The sequence below is a fragment of the Larimichthys crocea genome, chromosome XII (genome assembly GCF_000972845.2).
Source record: "Larimichthys crocea isolate SSNF chromosome XII, L_crocea_2.0, whole genome shotgun sequence".
Lineage (NCBI taxonomy): Eukaryota > Metazoa > Chordata > Actinopteri > Sciaenidae > Larimichthys > Larimichthys crocea.
The window spans coordinates 17883288-17910864 of NC_040022.1; the positions used below are offsets into that span (position 1 = coordinate 17883288).

Below are 27577 nucleotides of genomic sequence, written 5' to 3' on the forward strand. Positions count from 1 at the left end.
CCCAAAAGAGTTAGCACATGACTCTGATCACCCTTTCAGAGGAACATTTGGATTGAACACAAACATAACAGTATCGGTACTAAGAAAAAACAAGACTCTTATTATTATTATTTTAAAAAGGTGCCATTTTATTTTCTTTATTATTTTTCATATTGTCGTTTATATAAATGTTGTAAACTTTTGTTGTGCAGTACTCACTAAAAGAGTTTACTTTTGCAATTCACCTCATGGTTGGTGTTGTTCATTGTTCGACTGTTCAGGTCTATGGTAATTGAGCTCTTTCCGAACCTAGCCATTCAGTGTATCTACTATAAGTGGGTTACACACATATTAGACCCTCCCAGCTCCTGAGTACAAGGTCCATGTGAGCCCCATGTGTAAATAGAGCAGGTTATTGTCGAGTGAATGGGTGTGTTGATTTGACCCGTGTGCAGCTCTGCTGATCGGTTTGTTTTCAAATAGACTAAAGGTGAGCCAAGGTGAGTTTCATTTTTCAACTCATGTTGAAACTCAAGTTTTCCACTCGGGATTTAGAGGGCTCAATTTATAAATATAATATGTATAACTATGTTTTCATGTGTATGATCACCTGGAAATCCTACACACTGGTCCTTTAATGCCTTTCTTCATCATGTGTGATGTGAAAAGTTAAAGTGTGAGCCCCGCTCATAGTTTAGTTAGGCAGAGAATAGAGTCATGCTGTCCTCTTTTTCTGTCTGGCAGGGTGAACACTTCTTCATGGCACACTGAGATTTTATATCACCCTTCTCTACTTCCATTATCATTAGTTTTGTGGTTTGTTTGTTGGCACCTCCTCCTGCACGTTCTACCCTGATGCCAACCATCTCCTGAACTATCAGAATCAGTGTATTTCCAACATGTAAGCACACGTCTGACACGGAAAACTACCTGTGTGAGAGGACAAAGTCCCAACCTGCTACTCAGGAGTTGTTTGGCCCTCATATGTGAAAACAGCTCGACTTACCTGTGTCTGCAGGCGGCTCTGACTCTCCTCCAGTTCAGAGATGTGCGCAGTGCTCTCGGTCAGCATGGTCTGCTGCTGCTGGAGAGAAAGCTGCAGCTGCAGGTTCTGCTCGCTGGAGCTTTGACAAACCAGGCGGGCACTGTGGAGCTTCTCCTGCAGCGAGGACACCTGAGGAGGGAGGAACAGAGGAGAAGATAAGCCTGAGAGGCATAAACAGAATAAATGAGGGTGATGATCAAAGTTAGAAGTGCATCGCTGTATGTAACACTGTACCGTGTCACTCTTCTTCTGCAGCTCGCCCTCATAGTTCTTCTCTACTTCCTCCATCTGCCGCAGATACAAGTTCAGCTCTTCTCTGCACGCTGACAGAGACGACTGTAGCTCACAAACCTGATGTACAAACAGAAGTCATGCATTCAGATGCCAGATGTCTTTGTACAGTTATTTGGGTTTGTCTGTGCTAACCGGGTCTTTGTCACAAACCTTGGTGGCGGACTGAGCCGCCTGCTCCTTGAAACTCTGCAGCAACTCCTCGTTGTGTCTTACTTCAACTTGCTTCTGCTGAAATTAAAAATTGAAATTGTCAGTATATACCTGCATTAAATTATAGTTGTTGTACCTTTAACCAAAGCTTGAAATGGTCCCAGATTCATGCAGATGCATTGATATGAACCCCACACACTGTAAGCTGTCTACTGACCTGTTGGAGTTGGTCCACAGAGCTCTGTAGCAGGAGAGCAGCTTTCTGAGCCTCATCACGCTCCTTCTGGAGCGAGCTGAGCTCCTGCTCCATCTCCAACACCCGAGACTGAGCCTCCTCCACTGACAACTGCAACTGAAAAGGGGGAAAATACTGTTACTACATCTTAGAACTAGACTGTGGAGAGAGAGTGGATGAGACAAAGATGTAGTCGTAGATCACCATTTCTATTCTGTGCTGTTGCTCCGTGAAATGTTGCGACTGAGCTTTTTTACTTTTCTCCAAAGACTGCTGATATTCTCTTTGCTTTTTAGTCATCAGTGACTGGTAATGCTGTATGGTGCTGGTTTTCTCCTGTTATTAGAAAAAGAACATACGTGTAATATAAAAGAGCTTTTATAAAGAGCGTAAATCGTAGATATGTGGCATTACAGGCAACAGAGAATATGTTAAAAATGTACAACTTTTATGACCCAAATCGGAAAGGATTGAGAGCAATGACTAAAACTCAAAGCTCATGTCAGTGGCTTGTTGTTGTTTTTAGGAGGAAAATAAGACGAATGTGAAAAAAAAAGACAAAACAAACTAAAACAGGTAACTGTCATACCAGCAGCTGGCTCTCCAGCTCAGTGTTCTTCAGTGCAGCCTGACCGTAGGCCGAAGTTTTCTCCTGTAACTGTTTCTCCATTGAAGCCACACGTGCACTTTTTCTTTTCAACTGAAGTGAAACAGAGATTTAAAAAAACAAACTTGTAAAGTGCAACAATCTGTAAGAGACAATAATGAGCTCTTAAGTTTGGCAAAACATAATTCATACTGCACCAAGAATATTTTTTATTTTTAAAGATATTTTTTTTGGCCTTTTCAAGCTGTATTTTCAGTAGAGACAGCTGAAGAGTGACAGGAATGTGGGCAGAGAGAGAGAGATGGGGAATGACGTGTGGGAATGGGCCGCAGGTCGGATTCGAACCCTGGGCTGCTGCTGAGCCTTCGTACATGGGGCGGATGCTCTACCAACTGAGGTTATCGACACCCCAAGAATATTTCTAAAAATTACAGTATGTTACAGTAGGAAAATGCACCATATGTCCTGACATAACAACAGGACCCTGAAACTGCAATACAGTAAATTATCAATGAGCTGAAAATACATCTGAGCCGCTTGCTCCAAACAGTTCGACAAAGAAGTTATTTTAATCTGCACCAAGAAGAAATTATCTGGTAAAATAAATTACATAAGACGCTGAGAAGAGGATATTAGTAGAAAGGATCACAGCACTGACCTCTTTTTCTGTGTCAGTGGATTGGCTGACTTTGTCCATCAGCTCAGTGTGGAGGCTCTGATAGTGGGAGGCTCTCTGGGCCATGGAGCTCTGCAGGGTGGAGATCTCCTCCTGGGCTCTGCTCAGACGCTCCTGAAGCCGCTCGATCAGGCTGTTCTGTTTTGTCCGCTCAGCGTCCTTCGAGTGCAGTACTCGTAGCAGCTGCTGGTAGCCTTCACCTGCAAGGATTGAGTGACAGAAAAAAAAGGAGAGGAATGCTTCTTTTTTTATTTTTTTTATATAATCCATTAGGAACAGTATATATGGTACCTGCACCCTGATGCCGGGATATAATGAAGCACCCATTTTGCATACCTGGCTTTAGCTTCAGCAGGTGTGCTGTTCCTGAATAGTCCACTTGAGGCAACACGCAAGGCCTGGCGCACAGCTGCTCCACAGCACCCTGAAATTAAAAAAGAACATATGACAACAATAAACATCAGCCCCTATGCAAGATCAGTGATAACTTGTTTTGGAGAGTTATTGTGGCTCCAAAACCAGATTTGGGCAAACAAATAAACTGATGATGTAACAATCACTTTGTGGGAGAATTGACAAAACCATGTGACATAGAAAATTGACAATGTGACTGTGTGTGTATATATAAAGATATATATATTTTCCTCCACCTCTCGTAGATGCAGCAGGGCCAGTATGGCCTCCAGGCTGGCCAGGTCTGCCTGGCTCTGCTGAGCCTCTCTGTGGCTCTGGTTCATCCTCTGCTCCTGGCTCTGGGCCAGAGTTCGGACATCTTCCAGCTCTTTGCGCAAAGAGGCCAGCTCCCTGCACTCCGCTCCCCGCTCCTTTAGCTGACGTTCCAGATGGAAGGCCTTTCGTTCGGTCTCTTCCAGCCGAGCCTGGTGTCCAGCAGCTGCAGACTTGGCCTGCCTCACCTCCTCCATCATCTGGCTAGGAGGTGGATGAAGGAGGAAAATCGAAGATAAAAATGTGTTAACCAACAAATCAAAGCAATTTCTTTGGAAAGATGTGATAATGACACAGCAGAGATCCCATAATTTATTTATTGTTAAAGACAAATGTTAAGAAAACCATTTATAACAATAAAACTCTCATCCATACCTAATCGTTTGGCTCTGTTTAACCTTTTCTCTCTCAAACACAGTGCACTTCATTTCCAACTCTTCTTTTTCTCTGTCACACTCAATAAGACTCTCTTTTAGTTTGCTCTCACTCTCCATCACCTAAAAAAAAACACACAAATAAAAACACATTTTAGTGTTCAGGTGCAACTAAAAAGCTGTAAAAATGCATATACTTAATTAATGAAAGGTAATTCAATTTACCCTCTTAAGTTTAATGGAAATGGTAGCCTTATAATCTTTGAAGGCTTCTTTGAGTTTCTCTGCATTTTCAAGTGCTTGGTTCCTTTGTTGCTCCGCCCTGTAGGGAATGAGGTAAAACATAAGAACTAAAACTCCATCATGTAAAAGTAAATTGGATGTAGAAAACATCTACATCTCTTGAAATATGACAGGTAACAAATATAATTATAAGACACAACACATTATAGATCAACGGCATATGGTGTTCATGCAGTTATCAAAACTGTTGTAAATTCTGTGCGGAAGTTAAGCCTGTTATGCAATTTTCTATCCTTAGGTTACATGAGGTCACGTGTGGGCCTTGAGGTCCTCGGCAGTATTAGTTGTTTGGCTTTGATTGTGAACAGTAGGTGCCAGTTTATCTCAACTGTGGTGGCCTATTGCTGCCTTCCTAGACATAATGGATAGCTTGCCGTTGACGTTCTAATCTATGTAAACAGTCATCTGTGTCTCCAGACTAGAATATTCTGACAATAACAACTCCATGGGTAAAGACTAATTCTGGGCGTCTAGTATTTGTGGTGTTATCTTTGGGTTTAAATTCGATCCACCAGGATGAGTCGAGCAGAATGTGAGACTGACTCAGGCACTTCTGATGAACTTTGAGAGTGTCTCTAATTCTCCTTGGCCAAGTTTCAATAAATATTACAGCATAAGACATCAGAGGCTCCTGGACACTTTCTTCCCTCCTGACCTCACCATTGACCTTTGACTTCAGAATTTCTCCACAACAAAGCCCAGATAAAGGTATCACCGTTTGCACAGTGCTGTCTTGGCGTCCAGCTCTTCTCGCAGGGCGTTCAGGTCCTCAGTAAGAGTTGCCATAACAATGTTGCTGTGAGCGGCTTCTTCCTGGCTGCACTCTGCCCTCAGCTCTACTGCCCTGATACAAGACATGTTGTTAGTGTAACAGATTCAAGAAAAAAAAAAGTAATTGAGAAATCATCAAAGCTGAAATCAAGCCTCCCTTGTAGGAGTACTAACAACCAGCAGCAAATGTCTAAAGACAGTTATAGTATTATGAATGACTGGCGGTGCCCGATAGCACATTCCATCTTGACACCGATTTAGTATCTAGTGTATAAATAAACATGTAATTACCATATTACAGTTCCCCGAATAGCAACATATACAGTAGTATAAGTTAAGAATATGTGGTTACTTTAGCTCTTCAGTCTGAGCCTCCAGCTCTGCTTGAAGCTGCCGAATCTGCTCACTCATGACTGCCACACTGTGTCTAACCCCGACCCTGGGGCCCCTGAGGCCAACCTAGAATAGAAAACACGAAATATTCATGTATACAATACAGTTTTCGTTTTTATTATTCCAGTGTAGTGGAAAAAAATCTGCCAAAACAAAACACTGACACTTCACACTATACTCATTTGCAGCATGCACAAAGATGAAGATACAGAACTTAAAGAGCACAGCAACTTCATTCACACAAATCACCCCCGGTAAAGATCAGTGTCACACCTGTGACTTGAAGGAGGGCAGTTCATACTGCATAGCATCAAGGTCACTGATGAGGTGCTCATCCTGCATGGTCAGGCAGGCGTTCTCCTGACGTACGCAGCCCGCCTTCTTCCTCGAAGAAACAGGCTCCATCTCTTCTGACCTCGACTTGACTGATGCAGACTGAAAAGAGGAGTGTATTCTATAATTTACCTTTTAGTTATGATGTTAGCCCTAGCCATGTTTATTACCGAGCATCAATGTTATCTATATTATATTCACAGCTTTCTGTAAAATGGATCAGAGTTGGAAACATTAAATCTCTAACAAACAAAGATTTCTGTAGAGAGCACATTTATATCCTTTAAAACTTACTGTAACAAAACCATACATACAACATAATGCAAATACATGCTGTGGTTAATCTGACACTACTTTTTTTGGGAGGTAAAAATATCTGTTACAGAGTACAGAGCAGGAGACACGGTAATGCACAGCATATCTGAAGAAGAAACACACAATCTTGTCTCTCACCCTAGAGTTAGAGGAGGGTGGGCTTAAACTGCCAGCAGCAGCAGCACGTCTCTCAGCGGTCCCACACTCCTGACAAACACAGCCTGACTGGGATGGAGGATCATCAGGTGCCTGCAGGCCTTGTAAGGTCAGGCGATGAGGACTCTGCTGCTTGGACTCAACCCTGTCATCCTGTCCTTGTGACTGACTGTAGAGGGTGTAAGAGTAAGTGAGGGGACAAATACTTTTACTACGCCTGTGTAATGTCCTCAAGTGGTGGCTGCAGGTTTACCTGCTGAGATGTGAAGTTGCTGGTTCAGACTGTGTGTTTATGTCATGCAGTTAGCTCACCTCACTCTCTGTCCCACACTTTGCAGGCTGAGATCCGTCAGTCGAAGCAGATATCTCAAACTGACCACATCTTCGGCTAAACTCCTCTCGTCCTCACACATTAGACTGACGATAAGTGCATGGTAACTTCAGCTATTCAACTTGTCCTGACTTACTGAGGTCGGCTGTGAGTTGCTCAAACACTTACAACTTGTAAACACACCGATATCTAACTCACCAACACGCTGCTACCTTTAAAACACCCCGACTAGCATAGCTACGCTATAAATGTAAACAAAGATGCTCGTTGTATCAACAGGTGGCTAGCTAGTTAACGTTACCGTTGTTTTTAGGACGAGAGACCGGCCAGACAGCGTTTTTAAGTGTTTCTTGAATGAAATATTACTTTCCTGGTGCGCTGAAAGCATTAACAAATGTAACCGGGACTTGTAGTTGAGTAAAACTCTCCAGGGTATCCAGTATGTAGCAGAACGATTTGTAATTTGTAGTCCCCGCCCACGTTCTAACAACGCGTTTTGTGATTGGATGAGGACGAAGCGGCCTGTGACGTGATTGGTGGAGAGGTGGCCGCGAACACTGGCGCGTGCACTGGAACTGTCAGATTTCCAACGGTAACTCCGGCTGAGGACGCTCGCGCAGTTAACGTTACACCGAAACACAAGAAGCACGCGACGAGACCGCTCAAAATATCAGCCTTTATTTATTCTTTAACTAAACAGGTTCAGAAGTAACACGTCAACCTATATAATGATGTATAAAAACGTAATAAGAAGAATCTCAAGGAGACAAAGCAGACGTTAACATGTATGTTCTTTGGCTGCTGGAAGCCAGTGTGGCAGCGACATGTCGGGCTGAGACACACTGGCTGAACAGAGGAGAGAAGCTTCAAATGCATCGACTACATCCACACAATGAAGAGGTATCAATTATTTAAAAAAAAAAAAAAGTCTGTCCATCAGAACAAAAACATCTCGAAAAAAGAGATACTAACTGAATATTTACCTCTTGCAATGACATACAGCATATTAGTCTTCCAGTGATTGTTTTCTGACTCATTTTAAAACAGAACAAAGACTACAAATTATTTCGCTCATAGAAAAAAGAAAAAAAGCATACATGCATACATATGATCAAAAAGGAAATGCGACAAATGCTGAGAACCTGATATAGAAATACTGACCAACAACACTGAGTGAATAACTTAGAAATCAAGCTGCAAATGCTGACCTAGACAATACAGTGAAGTTTTTGGGCATATCCTGAGTGTGTAAACTACAACATGATGTTGACTGTAAAAAGCAAAAAATCCCAAGTGCGTTTGTTTTTTGTTTTTTTTTTGCACCCGTCTCATGAAAAATTCATCGACCGAGTCAAATCATCACAATAGTAATGATGACGCTCGCCCTTTGTCAAACCATAGGGTCCAATTATATGGCAGAACAACACCTTCATCCAGGACTAACTTGCATAGGCAGCACAACAAATAAAAAAAGCAGAACAATTCTGAGCTCTAGGTATGAGAACTGGATATACAACATTCATCTTATGCAGCACTTTATTTTTCTTGAATAACTATCAGACAAAAAAGGTAAAAAAATTAATAGGTCCTTAAAGATTTAACAGTCATTGTATCAAATCAAAAATGTTATAAAAAGGGTTACTAGGAGTGCTCCTGGGTTTAGGATTTGGATCGTTTATATGCTGAAATTACACTTGATTTGGGGACATTTTTTAGAAAAATTATGACCAACATAAACAAAGTATTTAAAGAACTTTACCATGGGTGAAAATGCTGCCATATATGAGCTGAAAAGCTCACATTATCTGTTCAAAAATGAGATGACAACCTAACAGACATAGTTTGATATGTGCAATCCATATTTTAAAAAAAAGAAAATAATTTGAGAAATCTGTCCTTCAGAACAGCAAAGGAAACAAGAAAGTACAAGTGGAAAAGGTAATAAATGTAGTATAATTCTATATAAAATAATAAACATTTGCAGCAGCACATCTCTTTTTTTCTTCCTCCGGACCTGCTCACAAACGAGCACACTTTCCAAAACACAACTCAAAGATATGTCTGCCCAAGGCAACAAGAGGTACTCATAAACCGGGACTAGAGAAGGAGGGGACATGATAGTAAAGGGACACGTGTTTATTTAGCAAATCTGGTAAGAAAATAAATGTTAACTGAACATAAGGAATTGTTCACTGCATGGTTACAGTAGTGAAATTAATGAAAATTCTTTGAACAAAACTTCCCCTCTTTCTCTTATCCTCCAAGATTCAACATTTAATAATGCAGGACCAACTACATTCTGTCAAAACAAAAACAAAGAAACTTAACAAAAACAAAGAGACTTACAGTTTCATACTTAACTGGTCTGAAAATTAAAAGCATATCACTGGATTAAAAATTAAGCACAATATGGGTTCACTGTAAGCCTACAGGTGCAGTGCACTGATCGATTAAACTGCCCCTGAATAAACGGGGGATTCTGTAAACATTCAAAGCAGATTATGTGAGTTAAAAGCAGAATAACGCAAATATGGTGTGGTGGTATAATGAAAATGTCTTCAATGAACTGTAACCTTTAAGCACACGTGGAAAAGATACATTTCAATGTGCTGTAATCACCTTGGACTGCACTGAACCGGTAGGCTTTACAGTAAGCTTAACAGGCAAAACTTGCTCCTGTCTAAACTAAACAAATACTTATATCAATTAATGCTCTGAATACAGGCCGTGTACACAATGTCCTTAGTACAGCCATGAACCTCTTAAAAAGGCGCTGGTTAGAAGTTACAAGTGATGATGACCGTGATGACGACAAGTCTAGGAGGCGGTGACTCCTTCCCACTCCACCAGATACTGGACCTTGCCGTCGAGAGTAACTCGTCGTGCCAGGACTTTGTACTTTTCCCCGCAAGCCAACCGCCCTGCTGCTCCAAAATAGCTGCTGATGGAGCTCTTGAGGTGGGAGAGCTGACTGTTGGGGTCCATGCCGTGAACTATGTCTGTGGAGTGAAGCCCTGGGAGTGGGCTCAGCACCTCTGTGGCAGGGGGATTTGGATCTGCGTGACTGGGAGGGGGGATCTCAGGGTTAGGGGGCTGCAGGGCCCGCCGTGGCCGCCCACGTTTCCTTTTTATGGGTGGAGAGGAAACAGGCATGATGCAGGGTGTCGTGCGTGTCTTGCTGGAGCTACAGAGGCTGGAGGGTGTTTGATAGGAAAAGAGGAAGTCAGACAACTGGTTTGAATTCGACACTTAAACGTTGGCATGTTATCATCATGCTAACGGCATGAGGCAGAGAGGCATGAATGTGTATCAAAGTTAATCAATCCATCCAGTAGCTGTTGGGATATTTCAGTCTTGACAGACAGAAAGAACCACCAGAGAGTCATACATGTCAAAGTGAGGAAGGGATGGATGTTACAGTTGCATAGCAGGCATACCTGGACTGTCTTGAAATGCTAGTTGAGGTAGTTTCTGTGGTGCTCAGGGCTCCTATGGATTCCCCATCTGAAGACAGCAGAGACCTGTCGCTTCTGGTGTTGTGGGAATGGTAAAATTAAAGAGACAGGAGAAAGAGAAGACTTAGACACAGAATAGAAAAAGAAATTACAGTTGTTTTTACGAAAACAAGTTGAAATTTATCAAAGAGGGAAAACTTTGAAAATGAATTAATCGTTTAGAATTCTCTGGTTTCAGGCTTTTTGAATGCGAGGATTTTGATTTTTTTTTTAAAAATAATCTAAATTTTTGACTGCTGGTTGAACGAAACAAGCAATTTATAGACACCATGTTTTCTATGCCGTAGATCCATTAAAAACAATTAGTTGCATCTTTGATTGCTCACTTACTTGATAGAGGTTAAGTGATCCAATGTGTGGGACTCTAGTGGTAGAGGCTTTCTTATTTCCTGTCAAAGACAAGAAATGTTAGCATCTCTCAGTGGGTTTCCTTTTATTCTAACAGTTTCTCAACATCCCCAGCAAAAGTTACAGTTAGAATCTGTGTGTGTGTGAGTGAGCTCAGACCTACGTAGAAATATGCCAATACACACACACCCCTCTCAACAATGTGTACATACCCAGCTCACGCCCACCAAGATATATATACATACAAATGCCACACACACACACACACACACACACACCTGGGATATGAGTTCACTGGAGCGTTGTCGTTTAGCCAGAGTCTCCAGTGAACGTGCTCCTTGCTTCCTCTTTTTCTTTTTCTTCTTCTTCTTCTTCTTCTCTGTGCCATTGGTTAATGTACTGCAAGTTCTAGAGCAACAACAACAACAACATTTCACAACCGTTTCGCAAGTAATGACACCTGTGCATTAAAAAGACAACCGTCACACTTTATGAAACTAATCACAAGGTGCAGGACTATATCAGAACACTGCTTTTGTTCATGTTGTAAGTTTAAAAAAAATATTTTTATACCACCAGTCCAGCACAAGCAGTTTGCAAATTGAACAGCTTCTAATCACAGTGTTGAGGGATAGTAAGGGGTATAGTGTCATTAACAAAGGCTTTTTACTCATATTCTTGTTGACGCCCCACCCAGAAATATCAGAACCATTAGCCTCAAAATCTTACCTCATGCCAGGGAGAGCTTTGGTCGACTTGCATCCCTTGATGGTGATCTCGTGTGAAGCCCTCTCCATCACTCTGCTGGTCGGCTCATCAGAGTTTGGGGGAGCAGGAGGGAAACGGATCCTTAGCCCAAACAAGTGTTTCTTTTTCTTTACCTCCTTCCCTGACATGAACCTGGAATGAAAGGAGAGGGGGAGAGTTTAATGATAGGTAGAAATACTGCAAAAACTGGGACAGATATGTCCAATTAACCAATAAAAGGAATAACTTACATGCTCCTGTTGTTGTTTAATGCCTCCAGAACACTTTCATATCGCTCTGATCTCGGAGTATTGGCGAGCTACAGACATGGAGGAGGGGAGTCACCAAACATGAAGGACAGGGTGCAAGAAAAAAAAAAGTTAAATATTTCAGAAAATCAACACCATATGCTTTCCAAATCCAATTTGGCAGCCTGGGATAATTCAAACATAATTAACCCTCTAGGACAGACCAACAGTGTGGTTTTCTGTTTTTCCTCCACTCAACTTGAGATGCATTGGTGCAATGAGCAGCCACATACTGAGGAAACCGCTAACGTGTAACAGGCTGCCAATTCCTAACATCCTGTGCCAAATCTGAAACATGCCAATATTACGCTGCACAAATACAATATTACTAATGAAAGTTGCTGAATAGTCAAATGTTAGTTGGTAAAGAGTGTCCTTACCTCCCCGAGCTGCAGCAGCTCCCAGTTATCGTTGATGTAAGTCATCAGGTGCATCTCAGAGTCAAAGTACTTCTTCTTGTGGATCACACTCAGGTTGTACAGGCTCAGGTGTGTGACATCCCCCCTGAAACATTTTAGTTTTTAAATGCAGGAAGTGAGAGAGTTGGCACGGTGGCACTGCTAACGTATAAAAAAATAGATGGAGGGCTGGAACTTAATTTTGGGCCTCTAGCATTTGGTGTAAGAGGGGGCACTACTTTGGAAATAATGGCAATCACATTCTTGTGTATTTAAACGATATTCTGCTTTAAAAAGAAGGCTATCGGTCAAAGTTGAACTTACATCTTGAGATTCACTTACCATTTGAGAGGCAGTCGCCTGAGGTACTCTGGTCCACCATTACAAACGGAACAAATAAACATATAAAACCTAAAGTCAAAACAGACACAAAACTATGTTAGCTCATTCCAAAGGCAGAGAGGTCTATGATTTATTAAAATAAATCTCAAAGGAAATGTTATAGTTACATGAGTTATGTGTTGGCAATAAACACAAGACAATATGTCCTGATATATGAAAACAAAGTGGAGGTGAAAAACATAATATCAAGCATAGTTGGATTTCCTCCACTGAATTTATTTCTCACATACATAAAGATTTATTCTTTTAAAGTTTGCAGTCTTTAATGTCGTTCTTCCCTCACAAAGAATTAACTAGTATTGTAGTGCAACAAACAAGTACTGCTTCCACTGCAGTCCAGAAACACGGTTTGGTTGTGTCTAACATACGTGACCTGACCCCTGCCAGCCGAACAGTCTTTTTCACAACCGTGGTATAAATGTATACAAGTATGAAACACACACATCTATCCATCCATCTATGATAGATAGATATAGATATATAGATAGTGGTATTTGCACCTGTCTCCGTAGAGCATGGGCATCTGTAAGCAATGGAGACACGCCTCATGGAACCACTGCTGACACCTGTTACACTGCAGCATCTTCAGGTACCAACTACAGGCAAAGAGAACAGAGTGGTTAGCTGTAACAGGATATGTGATGTGTATATATTTATTTTTAATCTGGACATGTTGGAAATTGTTTACCCAGATTAATGTGTTCTTTAAAGTTTCTACTCACTCTCCTGGGCCCCCGCAGTAGCAGTAGCACTGCTGGATGTTAGTCTTGTGGCCTTGATCCCACACCAGTTCATCCAGGTTGTACGGGAAGGACAGGTGCAGCTCCATGTGCTGCTGCTGGTGCTGCTGCTGTTGTTGTTGCTGGTCGTGCTGCAGAAAGCCTTTCGCAGATGCTCCTCTCCTGTGCGCACCCCCCCTCTGTAAACCACACAGAGAAAAAGCAATGGTTACCCCAACATAAAGCTTTGTACAAACATATATTTACTTCATAGATTATTCTATAGCTACCTTATAGTATCTCACGTCAATTTTGCTTAAGTTAAAGCAGAACAAATAATTTGTCAATTGCTATTTGTCATGTAAATACTCAAACGTTCAGCTGAAAGGCTTTATGCATTCATACTCGAAACAAAAGCTGTACCTTAGGTATAGAAGTGAGCTCACACTCTGAGCAGAGCCACTTATCATCTGAGTCAATCACAGAAGCATCGATGATAGGGGAATGGCACAGCTGATGGTAGCCTAAAAGACAATGAACACATTTACATGCAGCTGCCACGTACTGCAGTCTGCAGAAATACAAATGGCCTTAATGACCAGAGATTAGAGCTCAATACATGGTAGATGAATAAAGAACAGATAAGACCATTAACGGTACCTTGTCCACACTTGTCGCAAATGACAATCTCATTGGGCTCATCTGAAGTTTCATCCTGGCATATGGAGCACACTATGTCATCGTCCTCATCGTCCTCGTCATCTTCATCACCTGAAATGGTCAAAAAAAAAAAAAAAAAAAAAAAAAAAGTAAGGAAAAATAATCAAAACTTTCTCACCAGCAGCTGTCATGCAGGCAAGTTATGAAAAAGTCAAGACGAGCCGAGCACCTCAAGAAGTGTTTTTACTCTGTAACAACAGGTGACTATAGGAACTATTTGTCTGATTGAAAGTAGTTCCAACCTGTTCACTGTGAGGTGTGTATCTGTATTAGTCTGGACTAGGACTGGTAAACTAATATTCGAATTTCGAATATTATTCGAATATGATAAAAATATGTATATTCGAACGTAAAAATGAATATTCGAAAATATGAAAGAATTGTATTCGATCGAATATTTACTATTTGCTCAGGGCAGCGCGCGCATTGATTCTCCTCCGTTGTGTCCCATGGTGCGTCCCTTACCTGACTGTTAGGCTAGCTATCTGCAGTCACGTGACACAACAAGGAAGCACCCCATCCCGCTCCCCACCTCAATGAAGAGCAGGCTACACACCAGTGATCCCGATGGCAGTACAGTTTTGCATAATTGCACTGACAGTTACACTAAATGTAACATGTTGAACATGACGCTTGGATTTAGTTTGAAGACCGAAAATAAATCAGCGTTTGACTACCACTGGTCGTTTTTCTTGACATTTGGCAGTGCACCGCCCTGTTGGATATGAACGGGTACTGTAAAATACGTTACAAGTCCTATTCTCCGCGGGGGAAAGTAATTAATAAATTAATAATTAATTAAGAATTCGAATATATCGATATTCGCGACCATTTTTAAGACAATTCGAATTCAATTCTGGGGAATGTACCAGCCCTAGTCTGGACACTTCATGATCAGACATTCATTTTTAATGAATGTAAATAAAGCATATTCCATTTACTCGTTGCTGTTGGTCTGTAAAACACAACTAACAGTGCTGTGAGGGTTAAAGAAACACTGCAAGTCCTCACCATCACTGCAGGGAAGTGATAACTTCAAACACTGGAGGTCAGCAGCGACACAGGCTTTGAAACTGTCTGAAAGTCTGCCAGCATTGCAACACTGTGTGCCATACATGGGATCAGCTCAATTTGGAATTTAAGACTAAAAAAAATAAATACAATTAACTGGTGGATAGTTCTCAAAGTGTCCATACATGTCTGGGTTGTGCAATTTAACTGACTGATCTGGAAGTGGATAGACCCCAGCCTCGCTGTATCTCCCCACGACAGAGCACTGGCATTGTACTGATGCCAGATTCTGTGGACAGTTAACTGTCAGCCAACGTAAAAAATGAAGATAAATGAGGCAGAAGACAGCAGATGGGGGGAGGAGTGCATACTACTATGTATTAATTCTAGTAAAATCATGAAAGTGTACAGAATCAAAGTGGCAAGCATGTAAACCTTGAAGTTAAAAGACGTACCCGTTTGTATATCCTTCCAGAACCCAGGACTTTGACCGATCCTCAAAAACCACAAGCATCGCTGCTTGTCCCGATCTATTAAAAAGGGGAAACAAAAAATAGATTTACATCTTCCAAAACAACTCGGAAATACAAGGTACACATACGAGACAAGAATGCTGCAGGCAACAATTAACACCCAGTGTTTAGAATATTTTACCAGTGGACTTGATGTGTCCGGTTCCCTATCATTAATTACATTAATATTGCGTTAAAATGACATGACAGAAATCCTCACAAGTTTGAGTCTCTGATGTACTGGGTTATATGAGGAAAGAATGTTTCCCCTCAGACTAACCTTGGTGATTGTCCCCAGTAGAACAAGCCATCTGACCACCGGGCCAGACGTCCTGTCCCTCTGTAACCTGTCAGCCATGTCGTCGTCTTCTCCATACTCTCCCCTGGCAGAAAGGCTTGTGGGGGACAGGACACAGCCTGCTGCTGCCGCTGGGGTGAGCTCTTTGATGGACCGACAGGTGGTCCACAACCCCTGAGTCTCTGTAAAACAGAAGGGGAGGAGAAGCATTTACAGGAGGAATACAGGATTAACAGGAATTAGTCATTTAACAACCAGTAATTACATATGCAGACCCAACAATGTTAAATAATAAGTCAGGGTAGAAATCACTGATATAGATACAGGCATCAGGGTTTATTTAATAATTAAACTAAACTATAATCAACACTTAATTTACCCATTAATAAAATTCCCTTTTAACAGCCAATAGGACTTATATGTAGGTGGATCTACTACAATACTCTTTTGTGTCATTTTAATAGAAAATACTGTGGTTACAACGAGAAGTGAAATGAGACACATGCCATTTCCCCTCCAGTGGGTACAAACAACAGGTGATTGTGCTCATAATTAGTGCTAATTGGTAATTAACCACAAGCATGCAGTCATTAACATGGCGCTGAGCATTTCTATCAAATACTGCACGTTAAAAAAAATGCTAAAAGTAATTATACATGTTGAACACTTACATAATAAAGTTGTTGCAGTGACAGTTGTAATTATACAAGTTTAGCAGTTGGTTTGTTTTCTCTCCTGGTGTTAAAACATGACTCATTAAGTCACGTTAGAGATTGTAGGTGTAATTTTCTTTACGTCCCTTTAGCCAGTATCCGTCAGCCCCTTTGTTCGCCCACTGTTTGAACATGGTTAATATCACACCAAGAGAGGATAAAGAGGCCAGTTTGAGATACCGCTGCATGCTTAAGTGTCTTGTGTGTGAGAGAGCAGCAGCCAGGCCTGCTTGTTGGCGTGAATCCCCCGCATGCAGAGCGGTAACCCCGCACAGGTCGCTGACCGTCGGACCCACCCCCCCCCCCCCTCCACCACACAGGGGGAAAACATGATGACAACAATACCTCATTCGGTCACCCTCTGCTTCTACAAGCGACTCGTACTGCAAAAAAAAAAAAAAAAAAAAAAACAGGATACGTGTGACCGGTGTTGTTCCGCTCCCTCTCAAAGTTGGATGTATCTCAGGAGTGGCGTGGCGGAACTTGCGGGTCTGCTGTCTTCATCAGAAAATAACAAACGGCTCATTTCCCCCAACACGTTCGCCCTTTTGGTTTCCCGTGATGATCGGGGAGTGCATTATGGGAAGCTGCTGCTGCTCGTCTACGTTCACCTTTTTCCTTTTTCAAACATTTGAAAATGTAGGCAGGGCGTTGGCATTTACCAACCACACCACACACCCCCCTTAAAGAAGTATAATGTGCTTTTTTTTTACATTTTTGGTCGAACATTTTTTTTTTTAGAGTTTTTTTCTGTAAAAATACTAACTAAATCACGGCACCCATGTTTATTTAAAACGCACAAAAAAAGGGCAGGGCTTGATAAACGTGTGCCAATTGTGGCCACTCGCCGGCGCTACAGTGTTTTTTTCTTTTTTTTTTAACTTTATTCTGTGCGTTAGAAACGGAAGTTGTGTTGTCGTTTAAATTAGACTTTTATTATGAAAGCCTGCCGGAAGTTTTTTTACTCACGTTAGCCACTCGAGTCGGTGTTTCAGTTTAAAGCGCGACCATGTTAACTGGCGACCACCGGCCGAATGCGCCGTGGTTGTCGTAGTTACGACAAACTTTTGAAAAACAAGAAAAACACGTACGCTGTCCTCATTAATGTCAGGTTTTTAATTAGCTTTACAATGTTGCTTAGTCTTTCTTGTCTCGTTGACAGCTACGTATTCTCTTCCTGTTTCAAACGCCGTCATGACTCCCGACAACCACAACATTCGGCTGACGGTCGCCATTAAACACGGTCGCTGTTTAAACCGAAACACCGGCGACAGCTTTATAGTTTAAAACCACACAGCACTCGTGACATTAACACAGATTGTTCGGCACCGGTAAACCCGGTTTGACACTCACTCCGTCATTGTTGTTTGACGACATGAAAACTTTAAAAGAATCGTTTTGTTCGCAGACAACACGTTGCGCCTCGCGCCGTGAACCTAACGTTTTTTTTCCGCCCCCCCCCCCAGCTTGAGGTATGTTGCTTTGCTTGAAAAGCAGCAGCTGCTGCTGCCGGAGCAGAGACGCAGGCAAGAGAGCAATGTTAGAGCGATCCGCTCGGATTAGACAAGCCGTGGTTACAGCGAGCCGTGGATCCTAGTTGTGGGGCTGAAGCCGGCTTGTATGCAGTGATCTGTGCCTGCTTGTAAACGAGTCGTTTTCATTGTGGAAGACGCTTTCTCTCTGTATTCTGGATGATCTCCCACAGCCAGGTCCACGTATTGAGTGATCTATTTTTTGTGTGCGAGGGGTCTGTTTCCACGGGCCTGGGTGTGAAAAGTCTTTCTACTTCCGGTAAAATCATTGTTCGATCATTCACCCTGTAAAGCGAATTAGCCTTTTGTATATATACATACATGCATACATACTGCGGGTTTAAACTGACTGTGAGTCTGTGTTAATGGATCGTCGTGGTGTCACGTCAGACTGAAACAGCTGACAATAAAACATGTACCTGCTCGGGCTGCAGTATGTTTCAAAAATATACCTGAGGAAGGACTGTCATGAGGATTAAGCTGACAGTGGTTGGCACAGAGCAGAGGGCCGGCCTGGGGTGTCTAAAACATGTGGGGACTATCAGTAAACCCATGCCAGGACTATTACCCACGAATCCATTAAGTTTTCTGAAAAGATGCCAAGACCTTCACTCACAGCTGTTTAGGGGCAGCGGTGATCCTATTGGTTGGATGAAGTTGAACCTTATGATTTGGGTACCATTGGCCTGCTGCAGCAGTACCTCCAGTACAGTAACGTTCTGTTACAAGACAAGAGATACAGAGGATTTGTATGAGGGAAGAGCAAACATATTGCAAACAAGTAGATTACATACCAACAACATTCGGCTTTAGCCAATATTTAACTGTGCTAACCAGTGTTTGCCTCACGAAGATGGTTAATCCAACAAAATCTGACACAGATACAGCTAATTTTCATTTGGTTTGTTAAGATAGTTTCCTATCCCCCAACCACACACTTCAACAAACACAGAAATGGTTTATTTTCATCACGAGTTGAGCAAAGTGTCGTTGGCTTTCGTCTTGTGTCAGGGTTCCTTCTTGTCCTGTTTGCATGATTTTGTCTCAGTACATTCAACGCTGGTATGATGTTTTGCATTTGTAGCATATGAGCTGACTTCAAATAAATAAGTGCCTTTTTGTGTTTAAATGTCGAATATGTTTTTTTGTATTTTACTAAATCTACTCTTCTTGTGTGTGTTATATCTTTAATCCCTCTTGTTTTGCATGTTATAGATAGTATTCAACCTGCATGGGTGACTTTCCCTGCATAAAGAATTGATTACGTTTGTCCAATGTTATCTAAACTAGGAGAACAACACCACTATTGGGTTCCACGAGAGAGGAGAAAACACTACATAATACAAACTGGATGATGTCAATATAAATAGAAGTCTTGTTAAGGGAGCTGCTGGTTTGTGGCGACCACACCAAAGTGAATTGGCAGAGACGGGTTATCCAGGTCTGTTACGGACGTGGTTCAGGGTCGGCTGTTCCAAGAAACAACTTTACAGCGTTATTTGGATGACTTTGCAGAGTAAAAACCCAGAACGTTTCTTTTTTATAAGAGGGGTCCAGGTTTTAGTTTAACCAAAGCTGTCCAGGTTTCTTCCTCACACAAAATTCTCACATCTATTTGACTGAAGTGGGACAAATTTGAATATCAAAGCTTTTTAGAGAAGTACACAAGTTCAAAAGGCTACATGAAAGCCATTTTGGGATTTTTTGAATTCCTGCCTTTCCTGTTGTTTTTTCTTTGATTCAGCATTTCTCAAGTAACCCTTTCCCTGTTTTGAGCTTACTAATAATATTAATTGATCCATAAAGGTGCCTTTTCACCGATGCAATCAACCATCCTCCGTGCAGTGGGCCGCTGCAGTGACATGAGGACAGCCAGCTCTGACTTGAGAGTTATGTAAAGTGAATAGAGGAAGTGGAAGAAAAAGGAAGATGGCAAGCTGCGTCATCCACAGTACAGATGTAAAGATGGATACTACTGTTCTCTACTGTATCACTGGACTGTAGAAGTCAATACTTCATGAGGGTTAATGCTGGGTAATTGAATCTAAATTTTGACAGGTGGTAACCCTACAGGTTGCACCACGGGAGATTTGTACTAAATGACTTTGCAGGTTGAACCCGTTTTTTCTGCCTGATCTGCTTATTATCAGCTTCCTTTATCATCAGTTACCATTCATACCACTATATAGTTTAAGGATGTGTTTAATAGTTTTTTTTCACTTATTATTTATTGTTATTTCTCACATACTCGACATAGTGCTATGCTTGTATCATACTAGTATTCCGTGTGATTGAATTAATTCCTGCATGGATCGTTTTAAGTTTATCTGTTACTGGTTTATGTATCTAAACTAGGGCAGACACCACATATTGATTCTGAGGAGAAGGAGACACTGTTCAGCCGCAATGAGTGCGTGAAGATTGAAACTCTTCTGCTCAGGTTTTCACTTCTTGAACTCGGAGGCCTTCCATGTGGTTGCAGACACGCTGAGATACACCACCAGATAGACTACGTGAACGCATGACCCCTTATCCCACCTGTTGTCTGCGTGTGGTTTCTGCACAACATTTTCTATGTGCAGCACCTACACACAGCGGAGGAGTCCGATTTGATAGTGGTGTGTAGTTGCTTTGTACTCCCCTGATACCTCCTGTTCCCTCCCTGGAGGCTCAGTTCTTTTTGTTCATCTTTTTGGGACATAGAGAAGCTCAACTGCCAGAGGAGGACGTCTCTAAAAACTTTGCTGTTTAAGCTGCTGCTTCAATGGGCAATTAGGTGAAATGTCCCAAAGGGAATGGAGGGCAAGAGGATGGTTTATAGTTTCCCTTGTTTTGTTTTTCTGTAAGGCCTGTAGCTCGTAGTAGGGGGTGTTGCATTAATTTGTGTGAACAAAGTTCATAAAAAGCCCGGACCTCATTAAAGAAGTTACATGGCTTAAGCTTAAAAGATTTGAGTAATTAAACCGTCTGTGTTTACCTATGGTTTTTTGTGTGGACACAAACAGAAAGATCTTCTGTCCAGACCAGAGCTTATCTACAAGAACAGTAATCGCAGCACATCGAGATAAAAGATGTGTTTGTTTGTCCTTGTGTCCTGGGTGCATATTTTGTTGGGATTTGGAAACCGTGCTGGAACTGAAAATGAGAGGGAGTGCATGCTGCCAAATACACACAACATAAGCTGTTTCCTGCCATGTGATCAGAGTGAGAATCAAAATCACTTTATCCTCCCAGTGCGACACAGTCCTTTGAGGAAAACTAACACAAAAGTCACATACTGTGGTTTACATAGCAAATCTTTCTTTACTGCCCTACCGACCAACAGCTTGTTTGGATCGCAGTACTCTCATACCACCGAAACAGCATTTGATTAACTGATTTGTCTATCAAATAGATATGGCTGTGCAGTGTGTATCAATTTAAAAAGTTGATTGCTGTTTTTCTTTTTTTGGATAGTTGTGTCTAACTTGGGTTGTAAGATCCCTGCACAGTTGAGGAACACCAAAAGTTTTCACATGTATGCATATATACTGAGGAACTCACTTCTTGTGGTCCAGTTTATCTGTGACCTTTATCTCTCTATGTCAATTGAAATTCAAAATTTTTGCTTTCATATTTCGAGTTGCTTTCTTGCAGCTCTTGTGTGTATGTATATCCATCAACCATGTTGTCTTGCCTTCAGTTCTTGTGTTTGGTTAGTTTCACTTTTGAGTTATGTTGTTGCTTTAAATCTTTGTAAGCAGTGAAGAATCGTGGGCTCACGTTGCTTCGTATATCTGAATTTTCTCACTTGGAAATAAGTTTCACACTGCATTAACTCACACAATGTCCCAGAAACACAGAGAGAACCAGACCTCTGTCCAAAGGCGCATTGTGAGACATGTGACATTGCATCCTATGCACACGATAATTTGTTATTATTTTTCAATCACTGATAACCCAATAAGGGTCACGTTGGAACAACTGGATCTGCAGCCCCAAACACCTAAATAACATCCATGTCCCGCGTAAACGACTATTGTTGCAATGGCAACTATCAGCCAGCCATTACCTTGTTGTGGGACACCCACATGCTGTCACTATGGTAACCCATTATGTGATCAGGTTTGATTAGGCAGTGCAAAGGCCTCGCTTGGATCGACACTGTCTGTTGTACTGTGTTGTGTAACATGTTATACGCGTGTGCATACATCGATCTGGAACATACCTATTATGTAAATGACTTACTTTTTTTTTTTTTTTTTTTTTTTTTTTAACCAGTGCAGTGTAGCATGAAAAGGATCTTGAAATCACTCTTGAGAGTTTCTGTATCTGCTCCCCCATAGGCTCGGTCTCCTTCGTGCGGGTGAAAGTACCTGTTCCTTACATGGCTGACGGTGCTGGTGGGGAGCTGGGTGCTCTATGTGCAATACTCCGCCTACACAGAGCTGTGCAGAGGACACGACGTGCAAGAACGCCATTTGTGAGTGAGGATTTGTTGGTCATTTCATTTATTTGTCCAGACCCTCGTGTTTTGAATGATTTTCGTAAAGGACTTTTATTTTGTAAATGACTACTGTATGAAACACTTGCCGATGGCTATACCTGGATTGTTATCTGATTTCTGTATACTCTCTGCATTTTCTCCAAGTGTGATAAATACAGGAAGGGATCATCGTGGCTCTGCCTGCAGCCGTCTGTGTGACAAAAAACTCTTACATGAGCAGGTGTCTGTCAACCCGCCCAATAACCAGGTAGGAAAACAAAAGGTCTATGTTCACTTGTAATGAATCACTTGTAATGTTCAGCTTGTTATTAAATGTTTGACCGTTCTGTTCATCAGTTGTACACAGGGAGCTGGGGAGATCATGATGTATCATCCGCTGTAAGCTGGGGGAGGTTGTCCTACTGAGCTGGGTGAGGAGCGGAGCCGCGGAGAGAAGCCCCCGTGTTCGATAAAACCACCAGAGGACATCTGTGGAGAAGTTCAAAGAGATGGTCTTCCATCACCTCAAGGTAAAGGACTTCAGTATTTCAGTCTGTAACATGACAGACTACAACAACCTGAAGCACCCCATCTGAACATCTGCCCCTTCTTTCCTCCAGTCCAAGCTTCGGAGACCAGGCTAACCTCGCCAGCCTCGTCAGCCAGATCCTCCTCTGTTGCCGATGGCACAAAGATGGACGGGGGTGTCACTGCCCGAAGCCCGCCTACATGGGCCCTCCTGCAGATGGACGAGGTATAATTAACAAATAAAACATCTCGAGCCACTTATCTGGGCGTGTGAAATATGTTGTTTTTTGAATGTGATGTCTGCAAACATGAAATGACTCGACTCTTTGGTTGTTTTTAGGTTGCGTGGGCCTGCTGCTCCAGGGACCGTGGACACACTCCTCGCCTCCTCGGCTACTGCGGAGAGACCTGTACATGACAGAGCGTGTCCCCTACGGGCCCCTGTATGGTTTGTCTCTACCTTGGGCCCTGGTCTGGTTTCCCAACAGCTTGCGCGTACTATGGACCATGGTTCACCCCCTCATTGGCCCCGCAAAGCTAAGATCCCATGGGCCTGCTGCGTTGGTGGAGGACATCTTCCACGGCACCTATGGCAGCTTTCTGATCTGCGACCTCGCCGCTGCACCATTTGGTACACCGACGCCACGAGCTCCTCTGACTGGCCCGGCGGTGGTGTGGTCCAGGAACGAGTTCAAGCTCACCATGCGGGCGCTGAAGTGTGAAAGAACAGCCGACTGCGTGTAGGGGTGGAACTGCCAGACGTCATGTGACGTGTCCGAGAAACGATGCCGGGAGAGCCGGTTCAGCCAAATTTGGCGAAGGCATGCAGTGCACTAAAGGACTACCTCCTGCGTGGGGCGCCGTCAGGGATGAAGAGGAGCTGGAGAGGCAGTTGTACGCCTGTATGGCTCTCAAAGGTAATGCTGGACAGATGAAACATGGAGCACTCACTTATCCTCAACAACCTGAAAGCTCTGCTGTGAGACAGATCTCGCACACCAGGACTCGTGCGAGGAGAGAAATCTTCTGAAATCATTCATTGTCCACACGCGGAGACTGAATATTTAAGATGCTGATTTAGGAATAGCAAATTTAATGAAGTAATTTTTATCAGTCATGAACACTTATGAATGACTGAAGGAGACTCTACCTCCTCTGATCCTAGTTTTCCAGAAGTTTGGGGGGCTGGGAACACACATGAAATATAAGACTAATGATTGCATGTTGCCATCAGTCACACTAAAAACAGTTCATGCAGCCACATTATATTGTATCGTACCGTTCACCACAGAGGAATGTTGCGAAGACTTAACAGAAAAACAGATTTTATTGTTAGTCTCACAGGTTGAGAGACCAAATTGCTGTTTTTTTTTTTACCACAAAATCATGCCTGATACGTTTGAGCCTGACGAGGTTCATCAAAAAGACCTTTGTCCTGTTTATAGGAAAGTCAGTGGTTGTACAAAGCTTTCGTTTCCAAGTGTGTAATGAAATTGCACTATTTATTAGATCGGCTCCTTAATTTTGTTTGGCTGCTAGCGCAGAACCATAATCATGGAATACGTTGAAGTGATGCTGGTGATATTCATTTTTACTTCTAGCAAATTGAATGAAAATCCAATTGCTTCAGTTTGCTCTCAACAACGTTATGGAGTTTACTACGCGGCTGTAGACACGAACGGTGTAAAATCGTAAAATCATCTCTCACAAAACATTATACTTCATATTTTGCGTTACATTTAACTAATCTCCAAAAAAGCTAAGGTTTATTCAAAACTCGAGTAATGGTGGCATTTCTGTGAAACGAACTGTTTCAGGATGAATGCACATTTGGTGTGCTTACTTTGTGTTTGCATTGAAGTCAAAACACCTACACTGCCCATATGCATGAAGGCAACATGTCAACCTAGTGAATAGTGTATAGTTTTCTTTGACAGTTTTTGGTTCTAAACTGAGTCAGTTGCACAGAACAGGATTCACCTATATAGACCATTTTAGACAGTTTAGATTATTTTCGTTCAGCGCATATAAAAGAATATAGAAGAATTTCAAATTACTCTTTTACAAAGGCAGATGAGTGACCAACTAAAAGGCCAAAATCTGAGGGGTCCAGAGAGTGAGAGTTAGGGGCTACATTTACAGAATATGGCAATAGAGCAGAATAGACTATAATGTGGTTCAATATGTGTTCATGTAGGGTACTTACATCTGAAAATACAGACTTGGTTTTGTTTTTGTTACCTAGAATGAGACTTTATACTCCAGGCCGCTGTATGTAGGTCCTTCCAGGAGGCACGCCATGATTTGAACTGGCCGTACAGTAGCCCAGACAGACAAAACTAACACTGGGCTCTAGAATGCCCCTTTAATTTCGTTATAAGTCTCATTATAGTACAAAAACATACCGTGTTATTTACGAAGTGATTAATGAACACATTTCGCATTTGTATTCTATTCCTGCCATAACTCTGTAATAGGAGCCCATGAATCTGACACACTGCACTTAAGAAATGTAACGCCTCTGTCCAGAGAGTTGGGGAGAGATCTAGACGCTGAGCATTGAGCTGTTCTGGTTTCCTTGTCACCCGTTCGCAGTTTAAAAGTGAGACAGTTGGTTAGCTTCAAGTGGCCAATATGCTTATTGTCAGTCTATTCCAGAGTCTAATACTGTCACTTCGCTCTGCTACATTCTCGCCCCTGTAACTGCTAGTGACATTTCAATGCTTGCATCAACGACACGAAGAGTAAATATAGTGTATTTTAGTTGTGGAATGTTCTATCTACTTGTTTATTTCTCCTGAAGAAAGAAATACATTTGTGGTAATGTGCTGTACTAACACTATGTTTTGGATTCTTGTCTCAGTTGGCCATCAGAGATCATGCTGGAAGTCATAATGAATTTACCACCGGTGAAGGTGGGGTCTTTATCATCTTGTGGTCACATCTGAATGCTGTACCAAAAAGATTTTCCCACGACCCTTCCAGACATTACGGTTGTGACGTTAACTGTGACTGAGTCGACAACCTGATCGTTAAAAACCACTCTTTAAATAATTTCCGGCACGGACATGACCTCTAAAAGCATGTCGCAGTGTGATCAATGCTGCCTGTTTTGAATTTGAGAAGAAAAAAAAAAAAAAAGTAAAACGGTATGTACTTAAAAGAGACCATCATGATTTTGCACAATTAAAGTACAATACCACTTCACTGTACTGTCAGATCTGTGCCAGTCGTTACACTACATCCCTCATCAATCTATAACATTTATATTATGCTGAAATAGATTCATGGGTGTGACTTCAGTACACCGATACACCACAAAGTCCATTCTAAGAAATATCGCCAAGAGACAAACAATCGTGAGTTTGTTTGAATCAACTTTATTTGTCTGTGATGTTGTTTTGTGTTTTCGGGCAACAGCGCTGTGGCCGAGTCCTAAACCGTCGCCTTGCTCTGTTCTTGTGCTCATAAGGAACGCTGGCCTTTTTTTCTGGGCGACACGGTCCTTCCTCTGTGCCAAAGATAAACTTGGCGCGATTCCACCTGCCGGGAAAAAGAGCGACAACAACAAAGCTCATTAACATTCAGCACAATGTTTGTCCGCTCCAGCAACTGGATCTCCTAATACAGCTATTTCAATACTCATAATGCTTCATGTCCCCCCCCCAGGTATCGATACTCTGTGTGGGTGTCGCAAAGGTTAGAGGGGGTTGTCACCACTTGGCACCAAGAACCAGATCAGCATCAACCCATTTCAAGATATGGAATTAGAAACCCACCTCTTCTTCTTGACGTCTTTTTTGGGTTTCTTTTCGTGTACGGGGTTTGCTCTGATGGTGGCGGTGCTTTTTTGTACATTTCTTCTACCTGAGAAGAACAGCATAGAAGACACATGCATGGTAACACTTGTATTAAGCACCACGGTCCGGCAATTCACTCTGTGCTGTTGTGTTTTGTTCTTGCTTCTCTCCGCCCCGTCTATGAAAGGACAGTTACATTAGCCATGCAAATGACGGCCAAGCTACCCTTTGCTCAGCGTGCTTTGGTATCATCCATCAGAAAGCAGATTACCCAGAAAACAAACGTTGTATGACGTTTGCCTGCACTTAGTAGTCGTAGTTAAGCGCCTGTATTTGTGCACTATGTGCAGCCGCCACAGGGAGAACTGTTCCTGTACTTCAGTGCTGGGTTTTGTGGCATGTAACACTTGTACTGTGTATGCTGCTAGATATGACGTTTAAGAGGGTTCAAATAAATCCAGGACGTATTGTCTGATTTTTTTATATAAAACCTGTCACACCTTCATGTCCTCCTTAGACTTGATGAACTGGGTGGCTTCTCTGGTTTAGTGTCTTTGTGACAAATAATGTCAGTAAACTGACAAAATACTTCGAAGGAGGCAACTTTGTTCTGTTTAACGTCAGTTACTTATTGACCAAAGTAATCTTCAGATGGACATAATCGAAGACATGTTTAGATTAAGATAATCAGCATGTGTAAACTAGCAGCAGGAGCTACTGCAATTCTAAGTGAGACGGTTTCCCAGGTGGACTCTTGATTTACTGTAGTCTGGCGGCACTCCATTCTTGATGAAAGCGTGAAAAACTGTTTCTTGTAGCGGCCTCGTCCTCATCCCATCCGGTCCGCCCTGTGTCGGGCCCCGTTCCTGCCCA

General features: G+C 42.2%; 2 protein-coding genes and 1 pseudogene across 4 annotated transcripts in view; 1 reads left to right on the forward strand and 2 right to left on the reverse strand.

The window, feature by feature from the left end:
* Positions 1-7195, reverse strand: part of ccdc18 (coiled-coil domain containing 18) — a 24337-nt gene extending 17142 nt beyond the window's left edge. The window contains exons 1-16 of one of the 2 annotated variants that reach the window (XM_019258993.2): positions 6670-7195; positions 6340-6526; positions 5827-5988; positions 5513-5619; positions 5105-5233; positions 4312-4408; positions 4088-4209; positions 3637-3916; positions 3323-3410; positions 2969-3186; positions 2293-2403; positions 1908-2039; positions 1686-1820; positions 1469-1543; positions 1259-1375; positions 986-1153 (exon numbers count right to left, since the gene is read on the reverse strand). In XM_019258993.2, coding sequence (XP_019114538.2) covers positions 986-1153; positions 1259-1375; positions 1469-1543; positions 1686-1820; positions 1908-2039; positions 2293-2403; positions 2969-3186; positions 3323-3410; positions 3637-3916; positions 4088-4209; positions 4312-4408; positions 5105-5233; positions 5513-5619; positions 5827-5988; positions 6340-6526; positions 6670-6770 — 2229 coding nt within the window. In that variant the 5' untranslated portion in view covers positions 6771-7195. Of the gene's footprint in view, positions 1-985; positions 1154-1258; positions 1376-1468; positions 1547-1685; positions 1821-1907; positions 2040-2292; positions 2404-2968; positions 3187-3322; positions 3411-3636; positions 3917-4087; positions 4210-4311; positions 4409-5104; positions 5234-5512; positions 5620-5826; positions 5989-6339; positions 6527-6669 lie in introns of both variants that reach the window. The other variant, XM_019258992.2, reaches the window with a different exon arrangement.
* Positions 7196-7993: 798 nt separating this feature from the next.
* mtf2 (metal response element binding transcription factor 2) overlaps positions 7994-27577 on the reverse strand; it is a 37515-nt gene continuing 17931 nt past the window's right edge. For both annotated transcript variants that reach the window (XM_027285756.1, XM_019258991.2), the window contains exons 5-15: positions 13549-13649; positions 13129-13325; positions 12907-13002; positions 12347-12415; positions 11987-12110; positions 11550-11617; positions 11281-11451; positions 10830-10959; positions 10534-10592; positions 10126-10218; positions 7994-9881 (exon numbers count right to left, since the gene is read on the reverse strand). In XM_027285756.1, the coding sequence (XP_027141557.1) occupies positions 9506-9881; positions 10126-10218; positions 10534-10592; positions 10830-10959; positions 11281-11451; positions 11550-11617; positions 11987-12110; positions 12347-12415; positions 12907-13002; positions 13129-13325; positions 13549-13649 (1484 nt within the window). In that variant the 3' untranslated portion in view covers positions 7994-9505. The remainder of the gene's footprint in view (positions 9882-10125; positions 10219-10533; positions 10593-10829; positions 10960-11280; positions 11452-11549; positions 11618-11986; positions 12111-12346; positions 12416-12906; positions 13003-13128; positions 13326-13548; positions 13650-27577) is intronic.
* Positions 21737-23887, forward strand: LOC113747142 (protein FAM69A-like; annotated as a pseudogene).